General features: G+C 41.7%; 2 protein-coding genes across 2 annotated transcripts; both read right to left on the bottom strand.

Moving 5' to 3' along the window:
- Positions 1 to 271: 271 nt before the first annotated feature.
- Positions 272 to 3166, bottom strand: LOC110919383. The gene is made up of 4 exons (XM_022163655.1): positions 2762 to 3166; positions 2157 to 2642; positions 1837 to 2100; positions 272 to 1171 (listed from the first exon to the last, which is right to left on the bottom strand). Exons 1-4 carry the CDS (start codon positions 3164 to 3166, stop codon positions 272 to 274), a joined length of 2055 nt encoding a protein of 684 aa, XP_022019347.1.
- A 9768-nt stretch (positions 3167 to 12934) lies between these two features.
- Positions 12935 to 13810, bottom strand: LOC110919384. The gene has a single exon (XM_022163656.1). It carries the CDS (start codon positions 13808 to 13810, stop codon positions 12935 to 12937), a length of 876 nt encoding a protein of 291 aa, XP_022019348.1.
- Positions 13811 to 19412: the final 5602 nt, after the last annotated feature.

The following is a 19412-nucleotide window of genomic DNA, read 5'->3' as shown; positions in this document are numbered from 1 at the left end:
ATAAAGAATAACATAACAAGTTCAGATTAGCGTTACCCGAATTCCATCTGCTCATCACATCTTGAGTTTTCAACTTTTTAAGCACCAGAAGCCACAGAAGGAAAGAATGTCAAGGAATAGCCTGAGGGAACCAAACCAAACTCGACCATTGAACCCCTTGTTGAGTATGCCGTAGATCCTCCCAGACCATCGATGTACGAAAATCAAGTTCTCGACCACTCGAAGTAGACCATACCGGCTTATCTGGTTTCGAAGGCTCTAACACCGGGTTTTATAAATTATTAAGCAGCGGATAACGATTGAACCAAGACTCTGGCCAAACCCATTCTCCATTTGCAAATATAACAGCAACCCGAGCATTCATACTCAAACCTGCATTTGCTATACTTCTGGGCGTAATAAATCTACTAATCGGGCAAACCGCATCCCACTTATCAAACCAAGCACTCGTGTTCTTACCATCACCCATCTTGATCCGTATATGATCACGGATACAAGGTCTTAGGTTTAACATCTTCCGCCAACTCCAAGTAATATTACTTTTAATCGGCACATCCCAAAAATTCCTATAACGAATACGGTAAGAATGTATCCACTTGACCCATAGCGACTCCCGGTTAGTAAGCAGACTCCATATGTGTGTGACCATAAGGGTATTATTCATATCACCAACCCTACGAATCCCCAACCCTCCTTCATCTCTCGGTAAACAAACAGCTTTCCACTTTACCTTTACTTTCCCTTTGATTCTGTTCCCTTGAGTCCATAAAAAGATACGCATTCGTTCCTCCAACTCGTGTATAATACGTTTTGGAAGAATAAACACTGATGCCCAATAAACATGCGAAGAGGACAAAACCGACCTGATCAACTGCAACCTTCCAGCGAAAGATAAACACTTAGCTTTCCAGTCAGTTATACGAGCTTCCATTTTCTCCACGAGACATTTACAATCTTTGTAGTTAAGCCGCGTCGTTATAAGAGGAACCCCTAAATACTTAACAGGCAACACCCCTTCCTCAAACGGCATAATATCAAGAATACGAGCTTTAACTGAATCCACCACATTGCCAAAGAAAACAGTACTCTTCAACATACTAGGAACGAGCCCCGACATGTTTTTAAAACTATTAAGAGCACCCATAATAACTCTCACCGACTTTGGATCCCCCTAGCAAACAAAAACAGGTCATCTGCGAAACATAGATTAATAAGTTTTTGGTGTTCGCATTTATTATGAAATCGAAACTCCGAAGAGATCGACACTTGCTTTTGTAAAATCAACGTCAAAATCTCCATAACCAATGTAAAGAGATAAGGGGACATTGGATCACCCTGTCGTAGCCCACGTTTACCTTTAAAGTACCCATAGAGGTTCCCATTCATCGCAATCGAAAACGTTGTAGAAGTGACACAAGCCATGATCCATAAACCATTTTCGGGTGGAACCCAAAGCCCACTAAAACAGTCTCTAGGAATTTCCATTCAACCGTATCGTAGGCGTTTTGAATATCCACCTTAAACGCGCACCTAGGCGGCCCACTATTCCGATGGTAGTTATGCATAAGTTCCTGAGTTAAGAGAATATTATCTGAAATTCTTCTACCCGGAACAAAAAGCAGACTGATTAATGCTCATAATATCCCCTAACCCTTCTTTAATACGGTTGGAGATGATCTTACTTATGCACTTATAGAGCGTATTGCAACAAGAAATCGGTCTATAATCAGTTATTAAAGCAGGCGTCGATACCTTAGGGATTAAAGAAATAACAGTGTGGTTCAGTTGCTGAAGTAATTTCCCATTAAGAAAAAAATCCCGGATCGCTTGGCATACCTCCTGACCCACAATATCCCATGACCTTTTAAAGAAGATTGACGTATACCCATCGGGTCCCGGAGCTTTATTCCCCGAGATAGAGAACATCGCTGCCTTTATCTCCGCATCCGAAACCTGACGAACCATGTTTTGAGCCTTAGCATCTGACAACCTCTGAACAAATAAGTCGGGAGTAGGATGCACCGGAGTTTCCACTTCAGAACCGAAGAAGTTCGAGTAATGCTCCACCAAAGCCAGCGGCACATCATTACTTTCGAACACCTGACCAGTCGAACCCTTAATAGAAAAATGCGGCTACGATGATTCTTAGCTTTCACCACATTATGAAAATATTTAGTATTCGAATCTCCCAAAGACAACCAGTCAACTTTCGACTTCTGTTGTAAAAACAAAGCTTCATCCTGAACAGCCTGTTTATACATTTGAAGCATAGAATCAAGTTTAGTCATTAACTCACCATTACCCGGGCTTCTGTCCAGCTCATACTGGCATTCCTCCATACGCTTCCTTGTATTTTTAACATTTTCATGCAAATTTCCTTGATCAAACAGGAGTTTACGCAGAGGGCCCTTCAAGAGCGTAAGTTTCTTCACCACCTTATACATAGCATATCCCGAAACATCAGTTTGCCAAACCCGATTAACCTCCTCAATGAACCCACTCTTATCCACAATTAAGTTGACAAATTTAAAAGGTTTCGGTTTGTCTCGTTGCACATTCGGAAGAACAAGAATACACGGTGTATGGTCCGAAACCCGATAAGGTAAAAAACAAGCCGCCGCATCCGAAAAAACATCAATTAACTGCACATTCGCAAGGTACGATCTATCTTTTTAAAGATAGCATTCCCATTTTTCTGTTTGTTCGTCCACGTATAATGAAAACCCGAGCTGTTAAAATCAAACACATCAATCGCACAGACACACTCCATAAATTCCCTTGTGGCAATACTAGTTGTCGAGGAACCCGCTAGAGTATCATCCAGCTCCAACGTAGCATTAAAATCCCCCATAATGGCCCACGGTTTATCCCGCATAAACGAATGGTGTTGACAAAGATCCTTCCATAAATCCCTTCTATCCTTGTAATGGTTTTCCGCATATACGAAAGAACAGAACAATGACTTTTTATCAAGCTTAAACACAATCTGCGTGTAAACCACCTGATTTGTTTGGGCAAGAATCATGACATCCACAATGTTTTCATCCCATCCCACCATTATCCGCGTCCCTCTAGGACAACAATTAGCATTAGTAGCCCATTTCCATTTATTACAAACTTTCTTACAAATATTCGACACATTCGAAGCATCCACATGAGTTTCCATAATAGCTGTCACACCCCCAAAATCCACCCGCGGAGTACCACCGCTTGGGAGCGTGACTGACCAGGATCAAGCCATCAATCATATCAAACATAGCATTTAATAATAAAAGTAATCAATGTAAATCATCATGACATGATTGATGTTCCAAAACCAAACATCGTTTAAATAGCGGAAGTATAGTATGTAATCTCAAAATAGTTATAAGTTCAGAATAAGGTCATGATCCGTATCCCACAACGACCTGCTCCTCCCCGTGCAAGCTCCATAAAGTACCTAAGGTCCTGCAAGGCATGCAGCAAATAATCAACAAACTAGTTGAGCGAGTTCACAGAAAGTAAGTTCATAACATAGTGCATAAGTATAGCTAGTGGGGGCTTCCCATACTAGTGTGTACTAAAGGTGGGGGCTTCCCAAACCTTGTGTTCATATTACTGGTGGGGGCTTCCCATGTTTATCCTGGCTAATGAGGGCTTCTCATTAACGGTACTTACTAGACTAACTTCCGACCATGTGTTCTTCTTTACCGAGAACAGGAAAACGTACAGGGTCACGTAGGCTTTACGTGACGTGCCCTTCCCCGAGGACATGGTACGCGTGGGGGCTACGTAGGCTTTACGCAGCGTGGCCTTCCGACCTGGAAGCCAGTGGATGGTATTGGGTTACGTAGGCTTTACGTAACGTGTCCTCCCGACCCGGGAGACAAATGGCAAATGATCTGGGTTACGTAGGCTTTACGTAACGTGTCCTGACTAGCCTGAGGACGATGGTCTATAGTCTAGAGAATGCGTAAGTACAAGTAATCATTCCATATTCAACATATCCAACCCAATTCCCAACCCGGGAATCCCATGCCTTGGCTGTGTGAACTCACCTTGGGTTGCTCGGTAGATACACAAAGGAAAGAGGGTTCTTGAACTAACAGTGGTCAACCACGTCCTAATAGGGTTACCACACAAGTCAGGTTCGGTTCAAGTAATTCACGTATATATATATATCATAGCAACACGTATGCACGTAAACAGTCAACATGTCATAAACATCACTTGTGATTTGAATGTCTAATCCCAAACTATACCCGGCCCAGAATTATACAAGTCCAATCATAAAAGTCTCGGCCCAAATAATATAAGCAGTCCAATAACAATCAGTCATAAGTCCAATTAGCAGTCAATCGTATAAATCCAGTTATTTGGCCCAATTGATTGGGCCCGTGACAATGTAGGCCCAAAACAGTGTGCATGTAAATGGTCTCGAGTCGCAACAGAGATTACGAGTCGCAACTGAGGGTTTCGAGTTGGCAAGGTCCGGTTACGAGTCGTAACGGGACTCGCAACCCCGGTCTCGGCTTGTCATGGCCTGGTTACGAGTCGCAACTGGACTCGCAACCATGGTTTCGGTTCATGCTGTTGTGGTCTCGAGTGGTGTACCGACTCGCAATCCGAGTCGCAACCAGATGTGTAGCAGTTTTCCATAATTTCCTTAATTATCAGCAACGTTTATTCCGCAAAATTAGCAAACAGATCAAACAGTTTCGGAAATAGATCAATCATAGAAATCATCAATTCAATATCCCGTTCAAAACATATTCATACGTGTTCATCCCCATCATTCAGAACATCATCTCGGCAATTCAATCAGTAATCAGTCTATAAACATCATTAACTTATGAACCGTATCATCATACTAACATGCCACTTAAAACACATGTGCAAACAGAATCATCACAGCCGGTTACAAACATCAATTCGGACCAAATAACAAATCACTCATGCAACCTATTTCGTATGTAATCATGATCACCATTCACAGAAGTCGATTAACAAGAACACAATCAACATGTGGCAAAACCCTATATTATCATGCGAGGCTATTATATCACACACCAAACAATAATACATCACACACTAACCGGTTACAAGTAGAGGAAAGTGGTGAAGGTGAGGCTGCCCTTGGTTCCGGTCGAGAGAAAGAGAGTGTGTGTGTTCTTGATTGCAAGATTTGTGAAAACTAAAACCCTAATGACATGTGGGTATGTATACGTATGAAGGGAAGTGGGCCGAAACCCCACATGGGCTACCTCAAGGTCTCGAGTCCAACCATATGGACCGAGTGGGTTTGTGAAATCAAGTGGGTGTTGTGCGTTTTGGGCCGTTCATAACATATATACACACATAATGCACATTCATAACATAGCATTCATTAAATCCAACATATAATTCGGTTCTCGTAAGCACGTAACGTTACATCACAGTAAGTCTAAAGTTCGAGTTGTCACATTATCCCCAACTAATTGGAAATTTCGTCCCGAGATTTGGTATGCACTCACTGAGGAAGCTAGGTAAGTTCAATCGTTCACTGGTTTTCCTGGGGTGTCACATCCTCCCCCCGTTGATCTGGAATTTCGTCCCGAAATTCCGAAGTAGTAGCTTCAGCCTCAGCAGTGGTTGTACTGTTCGCGAACAATTGGGGGTACTTTTCTGTCATCCTATCTTCGCGTTCCCAGGTGTACTCTGGGCCACGTTTGGAGTTCCAATGAACTCGGACAAGAGGGATTCTCTTGTGTTTGAGGACCTTCACATCCCGGTCCGTGATTTCAACTGGTTCCTCGACGAACTGCAACCGCTCGTCGATAGTGAGTTCCTTAAAAGGAATGATAAGGGTTTCATCTGATAGGCACTTCTTTAAGTTCGATACATGAAAGACATTGTGAACTGCCCCGAGTTCAGCTGGTAAATTCAACTTGTAGGCTACCTTGCCAATCTTTTCTATGATTTCGAATGGTCCGACGTACCGCGGATTTAGTTTGCCCCGTTTGCCAAAACGAACCACACCCTTCCAGGGTGAAACCTTCAATAAAACCCGGTCCCCGACCTCAAATTCCAATGGCTTTCTACGCTTGTCTGCGTAGGCTTTCTGACGGTCGCGTGCTGCCGCCATGCGTTGTCGTATCTGGGCAATCTTTTCTGTGGCGTCCACTACAATCTCTGGACCCGTGATCTGACTATCCCCCACCTCTGCCCAACAGAGGGGTGACCGGCATTTACGCCCGTACAATGCCTCGAATGGAGCGGCTTGAATGCTGGTGTGATAACTATTATTATACGAGAACTCCACCAAAGGGAGATGCTTTTCCCAGCCGTTGCCGAAATCTATAACGCATGCCCTAAGCATGTCTTCAAGAGTTTGAATCGTTCGCTCAGACTGCCCATCCGTCTGAGGATGGTATGCTGTGCTCATGTCTAATCGTGAGCCGAAAGATTTATGCATCGCTTGCCAAAGCTCTGACGTGAATCGTGCATCGCGATCCGAAATGATAGATGTGGGCACCCCGTGCCTCGAGACAACTTCTTTAAGATAGACGTCTGCGAGAGTGGAGAACTTGTCCGTTTCCTTTATAGGTAGGAAGTGTGCAGACTTGGTAAGTCGATCCACGATCACCCATATGGTATCATTCCCACGCTGGGATCTGGGTAGGCCTGTAACGAAATCCATGGAAATTTCTTCCCATTTCCACTGAGGTAGCTTAGGCTGCTGAAGTAGGCCAGCTGGTTTCTGATATTCGACCTTGACTCTTGCACAGGTCAAGCATTTTCCAACGTACGTAGCGATGTGGGCCTTCATGCTAGGCCACCAATAAGTAGTGCTGATATCGTGGTACATTTTATCCGACCCTGGATGTACCGAGTAGCGAGACTTGTGTGCTTCGTCCATCACAAGTTCGCGTAGACCGCCATAAAGTGGGACCCAAATACGCCCCGTTACATAGTAGGCGCCGTCTGCCTTCTGTTCCATTTGTTGTCGTGAGCCGCGTAAGGCTTCAGCCTTGACGTTTTCGGGCTTCAGTGCTTCTATCTGAGCAGTTCGTATCTGAGCAGGAAGACTAGACTGAATCGTAAGCTGTAGCGCTCGCACACGCCGAGGTAAAGTGTCTTTTCGACTGAGGGCATCAGCCACAACATTGGCTTTGCCTGGATGGTACTTGATGGCGCATTCATAATCGTTCAGTAACTCAACCCATCGCCGTTGACGCATGTTCAAATCCTTCTGCTTAAGGATATGTTCGAGACTCCTGTGATCGGTGTAAATCGTGCACCTGGTACCGTACAGGTAGTGTCGCCATATCTTAAGCGCGAAAACCACAGCTCCCAGCTCTAAATCGTGCGTCGTGTAGTTCCGTTCATGAATCTTTAGTTGACGAGAGGCGTAGGCAATAACTTTATCCCGCTGCATCAATACACAACCCAGACCCTGTATTGATGCGTCACAATATACTACGAAGTCATCTGTGCCCTCTGGCAATGAAAGAATAGGTGCGCTGCAAAGCCTATCCTTTAGATACTGAAAAGCAGTTTCCTGCGTGTTGCCCCAACGGTAGGTGACACCCTTCTGTGTCAGTAGCGTAAGTGGTTGCGCGATCTTGGAGAAGTCTTTGATGAACCGTCTGTAGTAACCTGCCAAACCCAAGAATTGGCGTATTTCCGTTGGCGTTCGCGGTGCAGGCCAGTTTCTGATCGAGTCCACCTTGGATGGATCAACATGGATCCCATCCTTGTTCACCACATGGCCTAAGAAGTGGACTTCACGAAGCCAGAAGTCGCATTTAGAAAGCTTGGCGTACAGCTGTTCCTTCCGAAGGAGTTCCAATATCAGGCGAAGATGCTGCTCGTGTTCCTCCTGACTCTTGGAGTAAATCAGAATATCGTCGATGAATACAATGACGAACTTGTCGAGATAGGGTTTGCACACCCTGTTCATAAGGTCCATAAATACAGCAGGCGCGTTCGTTAACCCGAATGGCATGACAAGAAACTCGTAGTGACCATAACGAGTTCTGAATGCAGTCTTGGAGACGTCCTCATCCCGGACTCTCAGCTGATGATACCCAGACCTTAAGTCTATCTTCGAATAGTAACACGACCCTTGCAACTGGTCGAATAAGTCGTCAATGCGTGGAAGAGGATAACGGTTCTTCACCGTCACCTTGTTGAGTTCACGGTAGTCGATGCACATCCTGAACGTACCGTCTTTCTTTTTCACGAATAATACTGGAGCTCCCCAAGGCGAAGAGCTTGGAGGAATAAAGCCTTTTTCCAAGAGCTCTTGCAGCTGCTTTGACAGTTCTTCCAATTCTGATGGAGCTAAACGATATGGTGCGCGAGCTATGGGTGCTGCTCCTGGAGCGAGCTCGATTTGAAATTCGACCTGACGATGAGGCGGTAAGCCAGGTAAGTCTTCAGGAAACACCTGAGGGTAATCGCGTACAATTGGAATATCCTCCAATTTCTTTTCTTTTACTGATGCGTCTGTAACAAGAGCCAAAATGGCTGTGTGACCCTTACGTAAGCATTTCTGAGCCTTCAAGAATGAGATGATGCCAACCACTGCACCACTCTTGTCGCCTTGAACTTCGAGAGGTTCCTGACTAGAACGTGGAATGCGAATTATCTTCTCGCTGCATAAGATTTCTGCCTGGTGTTGGGATAACCAATCCATCCCAATCACGACGTCGAAGCTACCCAAAACTATGGGAATGAGATCAATAGAGAAAACTTGGCCAGCTAGGATAAGATTACAACCCTGAACTACGTGCGTGGCTTCTAGACTTTTACCGTTAGCTAACTCTACTACATGTTTGGTGGGTAAAAGTGTTGGTGCACGTTTTAGCAGTTGACACATTTTCACAGACATATAGCTTGTATCCGCACCCGAATCAAACAAAACAGTAACGTAAATATTGTCGAGGAGAAACTTACCCATAACCACGTTGGGATCGTTCACTGCGTCTCCTCTTCCCAAAACGAAAGCTCGACCTCTTGCCTCGTTGCCATTATTGTTGTTGTTCCCGCCATTGTTGTTGCCGTTGCCCTGGTTATTGTTGTTGTTGCGGTTCTGGTTCTGGTTCAATTGAGGGCAATCGCGTTTGAAGTGACCTTCAGCCCCACACTGGAAACATCCCCGGTTTCCACGCTGTGGCTGCTGTTGCTGCTGCTGGTTCTGTGGAGCTGGTTGCTGAGGCTGCTGATTCTGATTCGCAGGCCGTGGACTCCTACAGTCTTTGGCCTCGTGACCCATCTTAAGACACCTTTGACAACGACCCTTGTTACATGGGCCGTGGTGATGCCTGTTGCAGTTGTGGCACCTAGGTTGACTACCCTGATATCTCCTCTGTCTGTGACTACCAGAGGATTGCTGGCTAGGACTCTGGTAATGGTCAGTCTTCTGTTGCTGAGCTTGAGACTGAACGGATGCTGAGCCTCTGCTGGAATCTCCATCCCACTTTCTTTTACTGTCACCAGATGTAGCAGGAGTAACTGAGGTGGTGACGTTAGCAGTAGCACTAACACGCTTGGGCAGTTTATTCTGATCCACTGCCTGATCGGTGATGCGATGAGCGAGGCGCTGAATTTCCTGGATGTTATCGAGATTAGCCGACGTCACGTGGCTCTGAATTTCTGGCGCCAATCCCTTGAGATACATCTCAATGCGCTTGTATGGAGGGTCTACCATAGTTGGACATAACACGGCCAGCTCATTCGACCGTTTAGTATACGCTTCGATCTCTGATCCAACCATTTTCAGGTTATACAGCTCGTCTTCCAGCTTGTGAATATCTTCACGCGTACAATACTCACGCTTGATGAGTTCCTTGAAATCGTTCCATGGGGTGGCGTTAGCAGCTGCCAACCCAAGAATCTGCACCTGCGCGTTCCACCAGGTTAGCGCGATTCCTTCCAAGGTGCCAGTGGCAAACTTGACCTTGCGAGCCTCAGGGCATTCGCACATTTCGAATACTGATTCTAGCTTTTCAAACCAATGGAGGAGTCCCACTGCCCCCTCTGTGCCGCTGAAGGAATTTGGACGACAGTCCATCAAGTTCTTGAAAGTGCAGACAGGCTGCTGCGCGTGTTGACCTATTGTGTACGAATAGGACGAAGTTAAATACGAGAGTTAATGTAGGATCTAAAGATCCTAGTGTGTGCCTATACTGCAGGATATACAACCTGCTTGAGCTGCTGCAACTGCCGCAGCAACTTGAGCTTGAACGAGAGCCTCTAGCTGGGCTTGTGTCATGTTGATTCTTCCAGACATGATCTTCATTGTAACAAGTAGCATAGGTAAGAATAGTTCGCGAATTGGGCGATGACAGAAAAGTGTAAGCACGTAGGGATTCTCATGCTATAGTATCATGTGTATCTAAACGTAATGCGAGCAAAGTTCTAAACAGTTCTAGCAAACAGGCAATAGTCATAACCTTATTACCTAAGATGTCGAGTCTTGCACATGGAGCGAAGCGTCGTTGTGGATCGTTGAGAGCACTGTTCTGGTTATAGTCCGGTTTTAATAAAAACGTTTTCCCATATTAAAACCAAGTTCTCTATAACCAATGGCTCTGATACCAATCTGTCACACCCCCAAAATCCACCCGCGGAGTACCACCGCTTGGGAGCGTGACTGACCAGGATCAAGCCATCAATCATATCAAACATAGCATTTAATAATAAAAGTAATCAATGTAAATCATCATGACATGATTGATGTTCCAAAACCAAACATCGTTTAAATAGCGGAAGTATAGTATGTAATCTCAAAATAGTTATAAGTTCAGAATAAGGTCATGATCCGTATCCCACAACGACCTGCTCCTCCCCGTGCAAGCTCCATAAAGTACCTAAGGTCCTGCAAGGCATGCAGCAAATAATCAACAAACTAGTTGAGCGAGTTCACAGAAAGTAAGTTCATAACATAGTGCATAAGTATAGCTAGTGGGGGCTTCCCATACTAGTGTGTACTAAAGGTGGGGGCTTCCCAAACCTTGTGTTCATATTACTGGTGGGGGCTTCCCATGTTTATCCTGGCTAATGAGGGCTTCTCATTAACGGTACTTACTAGACTAACTTCCGACCATGTGTTCTTCTTTACCGAGAACAGGAAAACGTACAGGGTCACGTAGGCTTTACGTGACGTGCCCTTCCCCGAGGACATGGTACGCGTGGGGGCTAAGTAGGCTTTACGCAGCGTGGCCTTCCGACCTGGAAGCCAGTGGATGGTATTGGGTTACGTAGGCTTTACGTAACGTGTCCTCCCGACCCGGGAGACAAATGGCAAATGATCTGGGTTACGTAGGCTTTACGTAACGTGTCCTGACTAGCCTGAGGACGATGGTCTATAGTCTAGAGAATGCGTAAGTACAAGTAATCATTCCATATTCAACATATCCAACCCAATTCCCAACCCGGGAATCCCATGCCTTGGCTGTGTGAACTCACCTTGGGTTGCTCGGTAGATACACAAAGGAAAGAGGGTTCTTGAACTAACAGTGGTCAACCACGTCCTAATAGGGTTACCACACAAGTCAGGTTCGGTTCAAGTAATTCACGTATATATATATATCATAGCAACACGTATGCACGTAAACAGTCAACATGTCATAAACATCACTTGTGATTTGAATGTCTAATCCCAAACTATACCCGGCCCAGAATTATACAAGTCCAATCATAAAAGTCTCGGCCCAAATAATATAAGCAGTCCAATAACAATCAGTCATAAGTCCAATTAGCAGTCAATCGTATAAATCCAGTTATTTGGCCCAATTGATTGGGCCCGTGACAATGTAGGCCCAAAACAGTGTGCATGTAAATGGTCTCGAGTCGCAACAGAGATTACGAGTCGCAACTGAGGGTTTCGAGTTGGCAAGGTCCGGTTACGAGTCGTAACGGGACTCGCAACCCCGGTCTCGGCTTGTCATGGCCTGGTTACGAGTCGCAACTGGACTCGCAACCATGGTTTCGGTTCATGCTGTTGTGGTCTCGAGTGGTGTACCGACTCGCAATCCGAGTCGCAACCAGATGTGTAGCAGTTTTCCATAATTTCCTTAATTATCAGCAACGTTTATTCCGCAAAATTAGCAAACAGATCAAACAGTTTCGGAAATAGATCAATCATAGAAATCATCAATTCAATATCCCGTTCAAAACATATTCATACGTGTTCATCCCCATCATTTAGAACATCATCTCGGCAATTCAATCAGTAATCAGTCTATAAACATCATTAACTTATGAACCGTATCATCATACTAACATGCCACTTAAAACACATGTGCAAACAGAATCATCACAGCCGGTTACAAACATCAATTCGGACCAAATAACAAATCACTCATGCAACCTATTTCGTATGTAATCATGATCACCATTCACAGAAGTCGATTAACAAGAACACAATCAACATGTGGCAAAACCCTATATTATCATGCGAGGCTATTATATCACACACCAAACAATAATACATCACACACTAACCGGTTACAAGTAGAGGAAAGTGGTGAAGGTGAGGCTGCCCTTGGTTCCGGTCGAGAGAAAGAGAGTGTGTGTGTTCTTGATTGCAAGATTTGTGAAAACTAAAACCCTAATGACATGTGGGTATGTATACGTATGAAGGGAAGTGGGCCGAAACCCCACATGGGCTACCTCAAGGTCTCGAGTCCAACCATATGGACCGAGTGGGTTTGTGAAATCAAGTGGGTGTTGTGCGTTTTGGGCCGTTCATAACATATATACACACATAATGCACATTCATAACATAGCATTCATTAAATCCAACATATAATTCGGTTCTCGTAAGCACGTAACGTTACATCACAGTAAGTCTAAAGTTCGAGTTGTCACAATAGCACACACATGCACATGATTATCAACAATTACCTAACAAACCTCCTTTTGCTTAAGGGAGCGGTTCAACCCCCTAATATTTCACGCGCCAATACTACCCATTAGAAACCCCGGTACCGGGTGTGCTTGCACCCTCAGATTTATTACCATCCATCTTCCTATCCATGAACTTCAGAATATCATCTAACAGGTCATCAACTCCTATATCATCTATAATAACCTGGTCCTTAGAACTGTTTCTTCCCTTATTAATATGCTTCCCTTGTTGCACCGGACTCGCATTAGACTCGGCCATTCTATTCACCAGTTCCTCATCTAGCAGCGCATCAAACGAGTTCGACACCTTGACCTGGCTAGTAGACGAAGAGGCTTTATCCGCTTGGGTTTTGGCTTTAGTTATCGGCCTATAAACCATCTTCGGCTTCTTATTATTAACCTGAAACCCTTGCTGGCCACCTTTTTTGTTCTTACACTTAAACTCCCTAAAACCATCAGCTTCACTTTTGACCCCATCCTCCTCTACCGTCTTCGGATTCTTCGGACATAGATTACTTTCATGACCAAAAACACAACACGTAGCACACCTAAATGGCTCCCAGTCATATTCAACTTTCACCTCTACCATCGAATACCCATTACCAACCAAACTTGGGACCGCCACTTTCACAGCTCTTTTTAATTCGGATCCAGCATGCACCTCGACAAGAGCTCTAGCAAAACTACTTCCACCCCACGATTCGGCACACATAGAAGCCGTGTACGAATCTAACATTTTTGGATCACCTATTTTAGACGCTAATAAACTCAAACCATCCTCAGTAAACGCCGCCAATGGCACATCATGCATCTTTACCCACACAGGAATAGCCGTTATATCTTCTTTAACAATGTTAACCGAAGGTGACCACTCATTCAAAATAATCGGGACATTCCTAATCATCCACGGTCCATCCTCCATCAGTTTCTCCATCCCCGACTTGGAGTTGAACTTGAAAAAGAAAAAAACCCTTCGCATTCATCATTAGTCAAACTAATCCATATTTTGCCCACTGATTTTTAGCAAAGTACTCAACAACTGGAAACGCCAGACGTTTACCCACGAAATATCCATATAACATATTGGCAAAGCGATCATTTACCTGCTTAACTGATTCAACAGGAATCACAACATCCACCCCATCCATCTTCTCCTCCGTTTCAAGCTTCCTGAAGTTCACTTTAACTGGTTCCTTCTGAGTCTGAACGACCTTCGCATACGAGATATTCTTGTTAATAGCACTTTCCAAATTATCCACACGACTCTTGTTACTTTCCACATTGCCATCAGCCGAACTACTAGGGTTTGCATGGGAAACCTTCTTCGCTGCCATGAACTCCCCTCCATATGCACAATCAGCATTCAGCTCCACAGGTTTAGAAATTTCGTACAACCCATCTATGACCGACATATTGTTGGTTGAATAGATACCCCGTCTCGGTTTCAGATTATTACCCTCAATGTTTGTCACCCGCAAACCAATACCACGAACAGGTGGTGTTTTATCATCAGTACCCGGCGTAAATCCATCCTCCAACTGATTAACACCATCACTTTTTCCCTCCATGCAATCGAAATACCAAGCAAACAAGAGAAAACCAGCCGACCAAGAAACAAGAACAAAACCCTAATCTAGCACCTTCCGTAGTGCAGGTAATCAAATCGATATAGGGACTCAGGTAAATCAAGGTTACTGCCCAACCAGTAGGACCGATAAACCCTAATCGCTATACCAACAGATTCGAAACACACAGTGAAGGAGGCGACGAAATCAGAAAGACAAAAACCCTAGATTCAAAAGCGATCGCTTTGCTAACGAGTTCGAATTAGAAATATTGATGAATCAACACTCTAATGATCAGACTATTATACAAAGATCAGGCAGAAAAATCGAAGGTTGCATGAGACTCCAGAATCGCCATGCTTGAGAGAGAAATTAGGGTTTTTTTTTTCGAAAAGTCACTGTTATTACAACAGAATTTTCATAATGATACTATGAAAATATTATATATTATTACGTATGCTTTTTTTATATTATATAAGTACATGTACATTTACATACACATGGAAAGTGTGCGAAAATATATAAGTATTTTATATTTTATAACCTGTATTAATGAAACCAATGATATTTCCTACATAAAATAGAAATAAGTACAAAAATATTTGATACTATATAATTATATGATTTAAACTATATGTACGTAACATATATATATATATATATATATATATATCAACAGGAAATAGCTTAAGAATTTTTACCATTTAATAGTTTAACTCATCTCTTAAAACTATATATTTGAGTCACATGTATATATATTATAATACATTAATACTGCTTCACTATATTAAGGGTCAAATTTAGAAACGCCAAACTTTGTATTTGTGTTATCTATTATAATACTTCTTTATACGATAAATTAAGAATCAAGTTGTAATATTTTTATGCAGCTCCAAGTGTGGAGGAGCGGGCCCTCTTGTATTTGGAGGCCCAAGATCGTGGGGTCATCGTCCGGGCCAAAAAACGTTTATTTCTATTAGTTATTTTCGTTTTTATGTTTTTTGAAGTGTTTTGGGCATTTTGTTTTTGGGCTTCTGTTTGGCCCGTTGTCTTTTTTAGGCCCATTTCGAATTTCTGTTTCTATTTATATGTTTCTCTAGTAATTGGAAAGTTCAGACTTAAATTTTGAATTAACTCATTTTTCTCTTCAAAATCTGTACCCTTTGGGTGGAATCTTGGGGGTTGGGGAAGAACTACACGGGTATTTGTAGAATCAACGTGTTTGATCTTCATTTTTCGTAACACATGCTACGTCATATTTTCAACCAATATGGTTCAACCCTTTGGTTAAAATTGTTCTAATAAATCCATAAGGTTTATATATCTTTTGATTAAGCTTATTTCTTTTAGTTATTCACCCTTTTATTTCAAAATATTATGCTCAATAAATTTAACAGAAATTTATTTCAAATACTGTATTATAGAAGAATGAATAAAGTTATGGGAATAAGCAGGATAATTATTACCATCAGTTATATAATTGGATTTTTATCAAAATAACTTAGTACTATATATACTACAGGAAATTTGAAATTTCATAAGTATGCATATGCAAGACAAAAATTCTTGATAATCGACACAGTTTAATAATCAAATATCTTCTATCGAAAAACAAGCTTTTATATAACAGGAGAAACAAACCTACATGTTTACTCAGAACTTATTCCGATAATTTCTTAACCCATACCCGTATTTAACACAAAAGAAACCTTAAAGATAACCATACTAGCACTAAAATTAAGGGAACGATGGTGGGTAACTGATAGAAAATCTCAGGAACTCATACATGACCCTTATTTCCAGCCACAATCACAGTCACAATTTTCACCACTCCTGAATACCTATCCAGCCATGAGCTCTAAACTTGTAGCTAAGCTATTACCAGTAGGACACCAAACCCGTAATATAGAAGAAAAGCTCGCTTGCAACTACGACGAGAAAGAACATCCCATAATATATATATATATATATATATATATATATATACTTTCCTTATATTTTGATAAAATATATACAAGAAAAATGATAATATATATAATCATATATATATATGTGTATATATATATCAACTCATAATACTAATTGGTGTGATCATAGTTATGCTAGTGCAGTATGAGCAACAAAAGGTGTTTGAATTGTTTACTTCTGTGATATTAATGTTTGAAAATGTTTGCAATTCAGATGTCAAAGGAAATAGCATGTAGTCAAGAAATTCAGGCTAGTAATGAAAATTCTCTGGATAGAAGTACTATAGAAAATGTAATAGCCCAAAGAATATCTAATGCCATACCTTCGATCATTGAAGCTATTAAAACTTTCTGTGCCTATAAACAAGAATCCTACTACACAATGTAAGCATACTCGTCACTTCAAACCTAGCCCTAGTTCCAATGGAGGTCATGATATTTGTATCAAAACTCCATCTTCCAAACGAAAGAAAACCACAATCTATAGTTACTCTTATAAGGAATTCCGCTCTGACAAATCCTATGAGAACAAAGGAATGGAACCAGCAATCACACAACCTACCTGCAGAGACTACAACAAGACGCATTCAGGAAGACACCATTTTAGGAAGACACACCACTGTAAGTTCTGCAAGAAGACTGGACATACCAAGGAAGAATGTAGGAGGAAAACTGACATCTGTTTTAACTGCGGAGAACCAGGCCATGTCTGTCCCTACTGCCCGAAACTGTCTAAGGCACCCGACAACGAAGCTAAAACAACAGATGAAGCTAAAGAGAACGCATGAATATCTACGATACAGGAGGCAACAACAAATTCTAACATAAACACCCGTACATTTTTTCTTTCAAATAAATCCAACACTCATTTGTCTCATTTCTTGACAAATTCATATGTTGCACGTGCATTGCTTGTTATGCATGTGATTTCATTTCAAAAGATCCTTTATTCACGAGTTCGGATCTTATTTTGTTATACTCATTTTTGACAATCCATATGATTGCAAAAACGTTGACTTTTGATATCAAGTCAACAGATTTCTTGGAAAACTCCTTTTCTTTTCAAAGTTACTTACCGGATTTTCATTGTAACCATTTCTTGTCAATACATATATCCATTGTTGGAATATGTCCAAACCAAGGTCACTTGTTTGAACTTGTTCACAATATACATTCAATTCAAGATCCCATATGATGAATTGAGGTCATCATATTCAAGGTAATCTCAACCCTTCATTTGCTTGAATTATAGAAGACTTGTTTAAAGTCTTCAACTCCAATAAATCATTTGTTAAATCACGACACCTTGCGGTGGCGTTTTTCTTTGAAATTTAAACTCATTTCAATTTCACACCTAAGGTATGGATTTATCTATCTTCTGTTGGTTCATTATCCTAAACCAGTCTTAACACAATTATGTGTTAAGATAGAGGTACATAAATTCATATTATATTCCTATGTACCTCCGACATTCTTTTATCCTTGATCAAATCTATGACAATCATTCCTTCGCTTGAAAATCCTATATTTTGAATGTCCAGATTTACTTCATCGGAACACTCAGTTAAAATTCAAAAACGGTGAACTCGTTCGGTCAACCATAATCGTTGAAATCTTTCAATCATTACAAACACCTTGTGGTGTCTGTATAAATTTGTAGGCTGAGCTAATCATAAACCCTAATCATACAAATTCATACGTCTTTCATTTGACTCATCATTCAAGTAGTTTTGATACAATTATGTATCAGGACAATGATACACTAAATTCTATTGTATTTTTGATGTATCCCTGCCATTCAAATAAATGTCACTGATTTCTTGTTTGATCATTGACAAATCATTTTTGTCACACCCCGACCGCGTTAAAACAACAAAACCGTGGCGGAAACGTCGGGGAGTGTCGTAGCAGAATCATTGTTTCACAACACATGGATTGAAGTTTCGTTTTATTTAATTAAGTTTATTACATTGTCTTGAAGTTTAAAAGCAAAACATATGTAAATTGTCTTTCTTTGTTTTATTGTCACTGAGGCCCTCGTCCGTTCCTATGTAAGCATGCATAATCATCATCAAACAACAGCACCTGAAACATATGTGAAAATAAAGTCAGCATAAAAATGCCGACGAGCACATAGGTTTTGTGAGTGTGTCAAATTCATGGCTTGTATACATATTGCAATACCTCGTATGACTACTAGAGTCGATAATTGAAAACCTCGTATTAAAAAGTGTTTGGTATTGCAATATGATTAACCAACTAAAACAAGTTGGTTATATGTTTGTGAAAACCTCGTTGCCATGAATCTCGACCCATAACATTTGCTTTTGTAAATCAGGTTGTAAATCGTCCTTGTAATAAAACTTGTATCGTTTATATCATTTAGTAAACATCGTTGCGTGACATAGTTTGAAATCATTCGTCCAAGTGAACTAAATAACGCAATGGAATGTAATATGATAAAAGCATTTATATATAAGAAGTACCAGCGGCGTATCTACCATGCTTTTATCACATTACACCGTCCCGTTATCTAATCACTTTACAATAAGCCAAGCGTTCAAAATCGTTTAATTCGTACATGTTATAAATCGTTCATGTTATCAAAACCAATTGTTCAAATTGTTCAACTCGTTCGTGTTATAAACCATCGTTCAATCGTTCATGTCATAAAACCATTTGTTCACTAGTCCGTGTTTTAATTGTGAAAACTAACTTTTAGTCGTTCTCGTTGAAAACATTCAAACTTGTGTTTTGACTCGTCTATACCACCAAAGGGTATCTTTAATCGACTAACAAACCACCAAAGGGTTTGTTAAAATCATCAGTTTCAATCCTTACCCACATTACCCCATAACCATGGCGATAGTCCGATAACGGGATTTGTCAGATCCTATGGTATCATAACATACTACTGGTCGGCTCGGCCAAAGCTAATTGTAGGATCGTATGCTGACCCGAACGAGTCGTTCAGAGGTTGTCTCTTGCGTTTCAGATGCGGAAT

Source organism: Helianthus annuus, chromosome 16 (assembly GCF_002127325.2).
Source record: "Helianthus annuus cultivar XRQ/B chromosome 16, HanXRQr2.0-SUNRISE, whole genome shotgun sequence".
Lineage (NCBI taxonomy): Eukaryota > Viridiplantae > Streptophyta > Magnoliopsida > Asterales > Asteraceae > Helianthus > Helianthus annuus.
This window is presented reverse-complemented; position numbering and strand designations above follow the sequence as displayed.

Excerpts from the sequence above, each read along its gene's own strand:
- LOC110919383 (XM_022163655.1), bottom strand. The coding sequence starts at position 3,166 with ATGGAAACTCATGTGGATGCTTCGAATGTGTCGAATATTTGTAAGAAA. Across the intron at positions 2,643-2,761 it reads CAAGGGAATTTATGGAGTGT|TTAATTGATGTTTTTTCGGA; the intron begins GTCTGTGCGATT and ends GCGAATGTGCAG. Across the intron at positions 1,172-1,836 it reads GGGATATTGTGGGTCAGGAG|GGGGATCCAAAGTCGGTGAG; the intron begins GTATGCCAAGCG and ends TTTGTTTGCTAG.
- LOC110919384 (XM_022163656.1), bottom strand. The coding sequence starts at position 13,810 with ATGGAGAAACTGATGGAGGATGGACCGTGGATGATTAGGAATGTCCCG.